General features: G+C 43.9%; 2 protein-coding genes across 2 annotated transcripts; one reads left to right on the top strand and one right to left on the bottom strand.

The window, feature by feature from the left end:
• The first annotated feature begins 857 nt into the window (after window positions 1-857).
• Window positions 858-5,968, top strand: wbp2 (WW domain binding protein 2). Its single transcript, XM_076759827.1, has 8 exons — window positions 858-1,096; window positions 2,246-2,354; window positions 2,488-2,623; window positions 2,744-2,836; window positions 2,953-3,099; window positions 3,228-3,350; window positions 3,815-3,891; window positions 4,541-5,968. The coding sequence occupies exons 1-8, from the start codon at window positions 1,038-1,040 to the stop codon at window positions 4,586-4,588; spliced, it is 792 nt and encodes a 263-aa protein (XP_076615942.1). The 5' UTR covers window positions 858-1,037; the 3' UTR covers window positions 4,589-5,968.
• trim65 (tripartite motif containing 65) lies at window positions 5,842-11,661 on the bottom strand. Its single transcript, XM_076759826.1, has 8 exons — window positions 11,566-11,661; window positions 10,610-11,061; window positions 10,431-10,526; window positions 10,091-10,321; window positions 9,017-9,185; window positions 8,819-8,908; window positions 8,343-8,560; window positions 5,842-7,833 (listed from the first exon to the last, which is right to left on the bottom strand). The coding sequence occupies exons 2-8, from the start codon at window positions 11,036-11,038 to the stop codon at window positions 7,525-7,527; spliced, it is 1,542 nt and encodes a 513-aa protein (XP_076615941.1). The 5' UTR covers window positions 11,039-11,061; window positions 11,566-11,661; the 3' UTR covers window positions 5,842-7,524.
• Between the last annotated feature and the right edge of the window lie 172 nt (window positions 11,662-11,833).

Below are 11,833 nucleotides of genomic sequence, written 5' to 3'. Positions count from 1 at the left end.
CTCTCCTTTCCTTGACTCATTCTGAGAAGCGCCGTTCCTTACTGTATGGGGCACATGCCTCATACTGGGTATGTACAGGAAATCACACATCAAAACAACAACAACTGCTATGACCCTTGGCTTTTTTATGGCAAAGCATTTGCTAAGCATGAAGTACTTCTTTGCACCTCTGTTTGGTTTAATATGGTCGTGCTGCCCTGAGACTCATCTGGTGCAGTAATTGGAAGGGATTCACTCTGCCCGGAAGAAATGTCACCATGCAATAAGAGTCAGCTTTATAAGCAGATATACAGTGAAGACAGGCGCATTTACACACACACACACACACACACACACTCTAAGTATAGAAATGTTTGGTATGTACAATTGTCCATATACAGATGCAAATCACAAGGATACATTTTGCGTAATATTCTTAAAGGGTTAAAGGGATTAAATCTCATGTAAGACTTTACCTCTCTTTTTTTGTTTTTTAAAAGCATGTAGAGCACATGCAGTGTGTACATTCAAAATACTGTGAGAACAAATAAAATATGCATGGGATGTATAGAAAGAAAATACAGAGAAATATGGATATCATATATTAACACACATAAATAGTGTTTAACCTTGAGTTTAAACACATTTGTAGTGCCTCTGTTCTTGGCAAAAATGTCAGTCCATGCTTTCTTCTTCTTCTTCTTCTTCTTCTTCTTCTTCTTCTACTACTACTACTACTACTACTACTACTACTACTACTAATAATAATAATAATAATATGGTATTTCTATTTCACTCTTTAAGCCACTTTTCTGACTTTCTCCTGTTTCCAGTAAACACCTCACATTTTCGAGGATTGGTGACGTCACGTGGTGGGCGTTTCACGCATAAGGCGGAAGAGCAGGTGCAACAGCAAACCATCAGCGTTATCACAACAGCCGCTATCGTCTCTTAGGGAAAGGGTGTCTAGGCTGCAGCGAGGCCCGCAGATACGTTTTCTGATAGAGGAACGCAGCTTTTAGTCCTTTTGTCGTCGGAGAGTCTGGAGGCCCGTCGACATGACGCTGAACCAGAACAACTCCGAGTCCGGCGGAGTCATCATCAACAACAGTGAAAGGTAACGGCGGCGGGTGCAGCGGGCCAGCCGTTAGCTAGCAGGTATCAGTCAGACAAGTTTCACGCTCCCTCCGCAGAGGAGGTCGCAGCCAACTCATTTAGACAGAAAGACTCAAAAAGATGGCCCAGTGAACTGGTGAAGATACTTAAAATGCCATGTGCTCGCTCGAATTCTACATTTCTAACCAATACTCAAAGCACAGCAGCTTACTGACGCTAACTTCATTGAAATGACAACTTTTAGCATGTTAGCTTAACGCATTTTGCATACAACTAGAAATGCGTTGTGTTGGCGGTGGCGAGCACCGTGAAGCAGTCCTTATAATGTTATTTTGACAACCTGCCATATGGTATATTACATATAAGACCAATTGCTCCTAATCAGTGCAGTCCGACACATCTGCACATGAATGTTACCTGGCAATCGGCGCTACAATGATATTTATAACGACATAGGTCTTAATGAAACATTCGCGTTGCATTTACGGAACCGGGTCTGAGACTCGCAGCCCAAACGTGGCCTTCAACCTGTTATATCATCACTGCAGTCAACCGTTGCAGGATTCACAAGTGATTACCCAAATGTTTACTTGTTCTAAACGTTATATTTGGACGAACTTGTCGAGGGAGAAACGTTACTGTAGCAGTGTCGTGCTGATGCATTGCTCACTGTCATCCCCATCTGCACTCGCTCTGATCTGAAAGGTTTCTTTTGTCACCACAGAACATGAATTGACATCAGCGGCGGGTTCTTCTAGAACATGCTGGACCGTCACGTTAAACCCATTAGAGCTCACCCAGAACCAGTATTAAGTCCTGTCACTAGATGGCATGTAAGCCTAATCCTTTCAGTACAGTACTATTTACTGAAAGCATCTGATGAGCCTGTTTGGTAACTGGGCAGTTGCACAATGACCCAATGAGCTCATCCCATTTGATCTCATCTTGTTTAGCTGTTAGGTCAAAGATTATGAAAGTGGGGGCTTGATTGATACTGTTAATCAAACAGAGCCCCATATAGATAATGCAGATTTGTATTTTTTGTACACGATAATAAAATGTAATAGAAATGTCATAGAAAAATGTTCTTTTTTTAATCATCAAATTGGTCGTGTTATGTCCTGTAACTGTGGTCTCTGTCTGTCCCCAGTGTGTTGATGAACCATGATAACGTGGAGCTGGTTTTCTGTGATGCTGACAGTCTGCCTGAAGCCTTCAGAAAGAGCAAGAAGGGCAGCATCTACCTAACTCCATACAGGGTGAGAGAGTCTTACTTTAGCCACAGCTGATTCAATGCTCTCACTGTTGACAGCGAGTATGCAACAACCGGCAGAACTCTGATCTTATAAGGTTAAAGGGGGAAATTGATGACATGGTGTTGTGCTCTCCCAGGTGATCTTTCTGGCTAAAGGACGAGATGCACTGCGCTCCTTCATGATGCCCTTTTACCTGATGAAAGGCTGTGAGGTCAAACAACCTGTACTGGGAGCCAATTACATCAAGGGAACTGTCAGCGCAGAGCCTGGAGGTACGTGTTTAAGTGTGTGTCACTGTGTGTCAGTGAGAGTACACATGAATATGCAGTGTTCAGTGTCAGTAGGTTTGTTCAGCACTTAGTAACCACATGGATGTGTTACCTGTCTAACAGGCGGCTGGGAAGGCAGCGCTACGTTCAAGTTTGTCTTTGCTGCTGGAGGAGCTATAGAGTTTGGCCAGTACATGCTGCAGGTGGCAGCTCAGGGTATGGTTACAGATCAACACTAAAGCTATCATAAGATTATTGTCATAGTACATTTTTGGCCAATTGCCCTCCATTTTCCACATTTTTACTTTCTCCTCCTGTATTATGTCTTGCAGCATCAAGAGGTCAGCCAGTGACGTCTGGCTTTGGTGGATGCCCCTACATGGCCAACGGGGCCTACGCTTTCCCTCCTCCCCCCGCTAATGGAATGTACCCTGCTGGACCTCCACCTGGCTACTCCTACCCCAACCCTCCTCCACCAGGCAGGGCCTGCAATAATTGCTATTGTTATCATTATCACCTTGAATTCTTGATTCAAATCTCTTTTGAGTCTTGTGAAAGTGTTCACTTCAGGTTGTCTAACCTGCAACTCTGTGCTTCTTCTATCCAGGTGGATTCTACCCCAACCCCCCAGCGTTTGATGCCTCTGCAGCTTACATACCTCCTCCTCCTTATTCTGCTCCTTTGGGCCAGCAGCCCCCTCATGACCCAGACCTCCCCTCCTCAGCAGCAGGTGAGTTTCTCCAGCAGCTTGTCTCTGAGTGATTTGTCACTCGGTGGCGATTGTTCTAGCTCACTGCAGGTGAACATGAAAAGGTGAAGAAAGTGTTGGCTCTGAGGTGCTTCAAAAAACTTACCTTGGGAATAGAATAGCCTTTGGCTATTAGCATGTGTATTTAGAAGCCTTGAAACAGTCAGCAAATCTGATAGATTTTGGAAGGTGATTCTGGTATGTACTGACCGGTACGTATTTTGAAAAATTGAGGAAAAAAAAATCCCTCCACTCCAGATAGTAGTGGTCAGTTTTATTGGTTGAAGCCACAGAATAATGGCTGCTTAATGTTCCTGCTTTTCCCTTTCCCCTCTTCACTACACCATCCTTTGTACCTAAGGCTCCATTAGCTTCAGTCATCTCATAAAGCCCAGAGATTAATGGTAAATCCACATTTAATGAAGGCCTGTCCATCTCTTTCCCAGCGGAGGCCAAAGCAGCTGAGGCAGCAGCGAGTGCTAGCTGTGCCACACTGCCTCCTACACATGTGTACCTGCCACAGGTAAGCTTGTAATGTTGCTCCACTCAGTTATGATGCTTTCATTTCATTCATATTGTTTCCAGTGAAGCGACCAGCTGCTTTGTTCTAAAACCTGACCGACACTTGATTATTGGAGCAAATGCTGATACTGATATTAGGAGTTAAAAAAAAAGAAAAAAAAAAAGCCTGATGCTTCAAATGCGGTTATCAAACACCTGTGACAAAGATCTGTAATAGATCTATGATAGGCCCACATTGGCTGATAAAAGAAATAGTCAGGCTCTACCTTTAAGAGTGTGATATTTTTAATTTTATTTGAAAATATTTCACTGAAACACATAATTGATTGTTTTGATAATCAATCATCAGTTACTGTATTATTCAAGCAATTGAGATGTCCACTGCCACATCTACTTGCCATAACAGGCGTGACTTCCTAAATGCACAGCTTCTCCATGTCTCCAGGGCATATTTGCTGCCATCTTGTCCTTTATATGGTGCAGAAATGTGTTGAACTCATCTTCGTCGCAGTAGACTTAAACCCTTTCAATGCATCAGTTTTCTAGCAGTTTGTTGGTGACGTGTTATGTGTAAACATGCCTTTACCGTACTCAGAATGGATTTTTGTGCAGTGCTGTTGTCTCAAACCTTAACTCTGCCCTCTCCACAGGACAAGCCTCCTCCCTACTCTCCTCCAGAAGACAAGAAGAACCAGTAGACATGTGGGATCTCGCCCTCATTCCTCTCTGTCCCCTCTAATCTCCATCCTACTCGATCACCTCGTTTCTCATTCCATTAACTGGACATCAGGACGGCCAGAGTTTTCCTTTCTAACATTATTCCCGCTTTCTCGTCGTCCTGGTCCCCTTCCAACTCTGCCCTTTTGGTTTCACTCTCTTCTCATTCCATCACTTTCCTGTCTTCGCCTTTCTTCCTTTTAATGATTCATATATTGTAATCATTCTCCTCAGAAGCACCTTTACTTGATGAAACCAGAAGTATTGGTAGCAATTTTTGAGAGAAACGAGAAGATTGTTCTGACCAAAGTTGTCAGGATTTGGGGCTTTTTTTTTTTTTTTTTCAATTTAGCTGACAAAAACTTTGTAACCTGACGAGCTAGTTCAGCATTCATTGCCTTGCTGGTGTCCCAAGAATCATACCGCCACCCTAAACTTTAAATCCAGCTCTGCGGTGAAGTTCACTTATAATTTTCTATGACTGACTATGAAACAAGACTGAATTGGATGATGTTAATTACTTTGCTAATCTCTTCAGAGGCAAGCTGAATGCAGTGTTTTATTTTTCTATTATTTGTGTGTACAGGCTTTTAATATGTAGACTTTTAAAGAAATGCAATATTTTCTCAAGAACACTAACCTAGAGGAAAACTAGCTTTTGTAAAGAGGGCAGATTGCAGGATGGCCCGGTCTGCTTCGACATGTTTTAGTGGATGAGACGACCACAAAGATTAGAGCAGCGTCCAGCCCCAGCAGTCAATCCCTGATCCTGGATTAGAGCAGAGAGGGACGAACTGCCAGGAGGGATTATCTTTATAATGTACAAGAGCAGAGCAGTCACCCAGTGATGTCACTTCCTGTTTTGTCATGTCTCAGATCGTTCGAGAACACTAATGGTCAGCCTCACCGCCAGCGCGCTTCACCTTTTCACTCTTCTAATGTACATTACATTAAACATCACAGCAAGCGAACAAGACCGCTGGAGGATTCTCACTGTTTTTACTTTCTGTGGTTGTGATCTAAACTCTCCAGTTTGAGATCAGTCTTTAAATCTGATGTGCGCTCCTCAGCATCTGAGCCTCTGCTCTTCCTTCCTCTATGGTCACTAATCTATATACTGTATCTGTGGCACATCTGTGGCTGATTCTTTGCACTTTCAGAATGCTATGCATCAGGCGCCTCTTTGCTCTGTCATGGCTGTGTGTATAATAATAATTAAGCTCTGTATTTATTTCAAACTAATTTATTGAATAATTAATGTAAAATGGCTCAAATAAGAAAAACAAAGCATGATCTCAACTAGTGCATGTATGCAGTGGATTGGATTTTATTAAATGGATCTTGATTCATGTGAAACAGAACTGTCTTTTTCTATTGCTATATCACACATTGATGGGTATTCCACTTTGAACATAGCATATTGCATTAGGATAATTAACAAACATTTTCCAGAGTCAGCAGGAGGGGTTATGTTGTTCTTGAAATGTGCTTTTCCTTTCTCAGAGTCAGTAGTCCTCGTCTGTGCTTCTGGGCAACTTGTGCAAATCCACAGCTGTTTCCCACAGACTGATGCATGATGTCCTGAGCCTCGAGTACCTCAACATTCCAAAAGGTCACAGCTACTGTATGCCCTCTAAGTGCTCATCATTTTTTTCTTTAAAAAAAGGCCAAAGCCCATTAAAACCATTTGTACAGTACAGTAGATTCCATCACAACACGATCGGCGTCACAGGTTTGAGACTGTACAGGCAGGGTGACTTCAAAGTGCGTTCAAAGGATCCCAAGATGATAAAAAAAAAAAAAAAAATGGCACTCCGTTTCAGTTCTGTATTTTCAGTAGTAATGTACAGCCCGCAAAGATGATTTGGTTTGTCCTACATAACTTATGTTACAACAGGGCGCAGGGGAATTGTACTTTAAACAAGATGATGTCGCATAAAATTAATTTCTGTTCAGAGGCTTTGTGCCCTGAAGGTACCACATTATGAACTGGCTCCCATATTCCCCAAGAACACTAGTTAAGGTTGTGCATGAATGTGTATAAGTTTTTTTTTTTCTCGAGGTCTCTACTTGAACTTAAAAATTTAAATTTTCAAAATTCAAGTATAACCAGAAGAACTGGACTCTCAGACAGCTGGGGTGATACTACAAAGTTATGCAATTCCTCAACATATGGCTTCTGTTTCTTCAAAGCACCCTAAGGTCTGACACCCTTTAAACACCAGCCAAAGTGCAAGTGCCACACTCGAAAATCTGTGTTACAACACTTAGGGGTTACTGAAAATGATGCAGGAAGAGTTGTAGTCCAGCACAACAACATGATAGAGAAACCGATAGCACTGTGCTCGTCTGCTCCCCAGAAACACTCTGCTGTCTAACTAATCATGCAGCATACAGCAGCATGGCCTCAGTATGGATGTGGCTTTTCTGAATCACTGTGTTTCATAATGAGTCTGTAACCCTCCTGTAATACATGTGTACTGCCTTGCAGTAGAACAAGGACATTTCATGTAGTACAATCTGTCATACACAGTTGAGGATAAGATCTTTCCTACCTGAAAGCAGGTATCTATTTAAAATTGACGTTTATTTCAGACATTGAAGAAAATAACAAACTAGAATGAAGTAGTGCCGTCCTCAAATCAGAACCCTCAGGGCCTTTAGAGTTTGTGACCGTTTCCTCAGCTACATTATTGTCATGTGGCAGGAGATCATGTGAATGAGCCAAAGCCAGGTGTATAGATTGGGGGCAGAAAGCCCATCACAGTCAGGTCTTCTGATTAAAACAATGTAGGAACACAGTCACTGTAAAGAAAAAAGATTTTAAAAAAACTCCTAAATGGTTAAGGGGGATCCTCTATGAGTCAGCTAGTGCTCATGTTTGATAGTGCTTCCTCGCTTCTCGTTCTGAGTCCGTTCATGTGGAGCAGAGGGTGATACTGACCCCCTCTCCAATCCAGCAGGCAGGAAACAGCTCCTGGGTGAAGGCACAGTGGAAGGCATGCAGCCTGGTCTGGCCGTCTCCGTAGTAGGTGAGCGTCCCCGCCTCGTAGTCCAGCAGCATGCCGATGCGGCTGTGCTGGGAGTGGCCGGCCAGAGTCTCCCGACGGCCGTTGTGCCAGGCGCTGAGCTGGTGCTCGTCCAGCTGCAGGCTCCAGGACAGTTCGTTCATACCCACCATGCACCTCTTGCCCTTTTCCTTCCTGGGGATGGTCTCATAGGTTACCTGTCAAGAGGAGTTGGAGAGGATGTGGGTGGACTGCGTGCAGCACAAAGGTCAACATTTTTTGATTTAGTCCAACAGTTTGCTTTATGAAAAAATATGAAAATCATAAAAATGCCATTCCCATCAGCCTCAGCCGTACTTTGAGATTAGTGCTAACATGGTAAACATTATACTTGCTTAACATCAGCATGTTTGCATGGTCATTTGGAGCACGGTGGTATGCTGATGTTAGCATGCAGCTCAAAGCACCCCTGTGCCTCAGTATACCCTCACAGAGCTGCTCGCCTGGCTGTATTCTCTTAGTTTTAATTAAATTTGCTGCTGTAAATTAAGCACTACTTTGATATGCAGTTACTGTTGCAGCTACTTTCAGATACTGTGTGAAGTCATTAAAAATCATGTAGTGGTTCCTCTTCAAACTGGCTTGGCTAATCTTCCTGAGTATCACAACTTTCAGGAGCTGCTCTCAAAGCTAACAGTGTCCAAACAGAACGTGCACGGTGGTTTACCCCGAGGTAGGCCCAGGGCTTGGACACCTCCAGCTCCCAGTAGTGCTGTCCACGGGTGAAGCCCTGAAAGCAGAGCACCTGCCAGGTGTGATCGAAGCGGGCTTCATGGGCTGGGACGGGGCGTGGCCCAGAGGGCAGGTGCTCCGCCCTCCGGTTCTCCTGGGACAGGGACAGGTGCGCGTTGGCCGTGCGAGGGTCAAAGGTCAGTGAGCATCGGTCTGTAATGAGGCAGGAAGGAGTCAGGCAGATTGAAGCAGGAACTGATGTCTACATTGTTAGCTAACATCAGTCTTCAGTCTTTTCTGTGGAAATAATGCACCGTGTGACCTTTTTCATCGTCATTTTTCCGAATTAATGTCATCCAAGTGCTGAAGCTTATTTCCCTGCTGCATGTTTGCAAATTATTTATCATGACCCAGAAGAGCAGGTTAATACTTGGAGCAAAGACGCAGTCTGAAATGTTAGAGAGGACTTACAAGCGCTGAGGCCTTCCTTTCCGCCAGGGTGGCACGGAGCAGCTGGACTAGGAACCACAGCTAGGATCGGCCTCTTATCCTGAGGAGAACCTGGAGACCATTGACAAGCTTTATATAAGAGCAAAGATCGGAGAACAGACTGCTGGCAAATCAAGAATAATTACTACAGAGGAAACAGCAGTCCCAGAGTCAGCTCACCGTCTTTGTCCTGACCCACAGCAGTGCTCACAGCTTTCTCTAAGTCCTCAGACACCAGCTTGGAGACTCGGGACAGGACATCGGTGACACCATTCAATCGATCTTGAAGGTTTGGCGTTACATCTGTGGGAATATCCTTGAGACGTGGAACTTCTATGACCATGGATTCCTGTGAGGAGACATGCATTTCAAAAATGACCTTGATGACTGAGTGGACGTTGATATTTGAGTTTCAAGTTGTGGTGGGCAGCTCATTAGAAACACCTCTCAGTGTAATACAGGCCAGTACAACAAATATCTTCTACAGAAACAATGCTGTCAAAGCCACGAGAAGTAATTCCCTTAGTTTCACTCATGTCTTCAGCAAAATTTTGTGTCCTTTAGCTGCTGAAAGTCACAGAAACAACACAAAAGATGCTGTATTTGCTGCCATCTAGCAGTGGAAATATTTGCCTTACTGAATGCTCCATCCCGGCTGTTGGGTGTGGTCAGATGTGCAAGACGGCTGAAAATCTTCACACACTAAGCTGCTTTGAACCATGTCTTTGTTCTGAGGCAGCTACAGCACAGCACCGAGCGAAAAGCGTCCTTTTCCGGATATCTCATTGTTTCTTTATTGTTCTTTTTCAGTCTTGTGAATCTGCCAGAACAGCTTGTGAGTTTCACACTCAGAGTGTTTGTGCTTGTTACTCTCCTGCATTACAGAAAAATAAGGACGCAGCATATGTGAACTACAGAAGGCAGTACGAACCAACTGACCCTTAGCTGGTTTTAGCTCGCCAGGTAAACAAGGGTGAGCACAGTTAAAAAGCCTGTGAATGCAAAACTGTTCTGCCACCATAAGTAAGCAAGTGAACACACTCAGCGGGCTCTGACTTCAGGAGTGTGTAAACTCCAAGTCATGTTTGTCATTTTGTGAGACAAAGCATTACTTATGGAATGAGAAAAACTCATTACAATCAACCATTTCCAGCGCGATACTTGAGAATGTGCATAAAAATACAGAAACATGGCTATAGTTACAGTACAGTCTTTCCATGGAAGCCAGATGAATGACAGTGCAGGGGTACAGACCTTGATGAGCTCTGTATCAGAGAGGTGATGTACAGCTGCTATCTGTCCCTGTCTCTCTCGGAGTATCTTGGAGTGCTCCTCGAGCTCAGCTAGCCGCGCCTCCGCCTCACTGATGGCTCCTTCTTGCTGCTCCTCAATAAAGAGCTCTGCAGCCTCCTGCTTCTCAGCCAGTATTTTCATCAGGGTGGAGAACTTGACACTGACCCAGGTGGAGGTCTGCTGAAGAGTCACCTGTTGATGGAAAACACAGAACCATATGGCCACTCTGAAGAATTTGGGAACACAAATTTGTTTGAAGAATAGTGAAACCTTGAAGCTTTTTCACGTGAGAAAGCTTCACCTTCGCTTGACTGATATTCTCCGCCAGGTCTTTAATACTTTTTTCCGTCTCTTCTATGAGTTTCCCCACCTCCTTACTCTTCCTTTCCAGCAGCAGCTGTAAAGAAAAAATAACCACATTGAGACAGCAGGCTTTACATAGTCACAATGGACAGTTGTGGTGGCATTGTATTACTATACCTCCTGATTTTCCCTTTCTGCCTCCAACAACACCTTATCATGGTTCTCACACTCAGAGATGCCGCACTCACAGCACACAGACGTTCTGTCCTGCCTGCAGTAATAAACCAGTGGCTTTTTATGGCGATCACACAGCAGCATGGCCCTCGCTCCCTCGCTCCCCCGCATGAGCAGCTCTCTACAGGAGGGGCCGCTGCTGTTTGCGGCCTCAGTCAGGACTGACAGGGACACATTACGCTTGAGGATGGGCCTTGTGTCAAACTTCTCGTTGCAGATGGGGCACTGAGGTCCGATGTCAGACTTGCTCTTGGTGTCCCAGTACATGGTGATGCAGGTTTGACAGAAGGTGTGACCACAGGGGATGGTTACAGGGATTCGGAAACGGTCCAGGCATATGATGCAGGTCAGGTTTGAATTCTGAGACTCCATTTCTGAAGAAAGAGCTGACACCTCTAAGGAAAAAGAAGAAGAAAAGGAAGAGGTTGATCATGATGTGACAGAAATCCACCATATCGATATATTACACCAGTACCACATAATGACAGTAATGTAACTCAAGAGTTTAATTTCTCTATGTTAAGAGATTAATATCACATTTTAAGTCCCGTTTATAGAAATAATTTCAGAAAAGGGCAGAAAAAAAATTATGTTGCCAATATTTGATAGTGCCAATTATCAGACTGTGCCACGGCAAAGCCATGGTCAAGCAGCGACACAAGGCTCAGTCCAAACGGTAACGTTGGCTACCACACATGACCAACTTATCCAAGTGGAAGGAAAAGCTAAAGCTAGCTAACGTTAGCCTGGAACCAAGTCATTTCACGTTAGCTAGGACTCTTAGGGACATATAATAGTCAAAATATTAAAACAGTCTCATGATTTAACTGTGAATTAGGGCACATTTTTACACCCACCGACTAGATACAACCCCAAAATGACACAATATTAATTCTTACCACTTCAACAGATACCGTTTCATTCGTGCACAGCATCTATGTGAACACTGAATCTCGTCAGATGAGGCTTCCCTGATGACGATATACGCAAAAATGATGCCTTTAGGCACTGTCTGGAAAAAGGACAAACACCAAACGTTTTAACCGAACCAAACGGGTACTACCCGTACGCCCGTTACTACCCTGTGATATATGTAATACACGAAACGCTGAATTGTTACGGTGTTACATTAATATGCAACAATGATAATAACGATATTGATTTTGC

This window comes from Chaetodon auriga, chromosome 20, assembly GCF_051107435.1.
Source record: "Chaetodon auriga isolate fChaAug3 chromosome 20, fChaAug3.hap1, whole genome shotgun sequence".
Classification (NCBI taxonomy): Eukaryota; Metazoa; Chordata; class Actinopteri; order Chaetodontiformes; family Chaetodontidae; genus Chaetodon; species Chaetodon auriga.
This window is presented reverse-complemented; position numbering and strand designations above follow the sequence as displayed.

Bases quoted from the DNA above. Each gene is read 5' to 3' on its own strand.
- trim65 (XM_076759826.1), bottom strand. From the start codon at position 11,038: ATGGAGTCTCAGAATTCAAACCTGACCTGCATCATATGCCTGGACCGT. The intron at 10,322-10,430 runs GTGAAGCTTTCT...TTCCATCAACAG, and splicing joins AGAATATCAGTCAAGCGAAG to GTGACTCTTCAGCAGACCTC. The intron at 8,561-8,818 runs GTAAGTCCTCTC...GCCTCATTACAG, and splicing joins AAAGGAAGGCCTCAGCGCTT to ACCGATGCTCACTGACCTTT.
- wbp2 (XM_076759827.1), top strand. From the start codon at position 1,038: ATGACGCTGAACCAGAACAACTCCGAGTCCGGCGGAGTCATCATCAAC. The intron at 2,355-2,487 runs GTGAGAGAGTCT...GTGCTCTCCCAG, and splicing joins TCTACCTAACTCCATACAGG to GTGATCTTTCTGGCTAAAGG. The intron at 3,892-4,540 runs GTAAGCTTGTAA...CCCTCTCCACAG, and splicing joins CACATGTGTACCTGCCACAG to GACAAGCCTCCTCCCTACTC.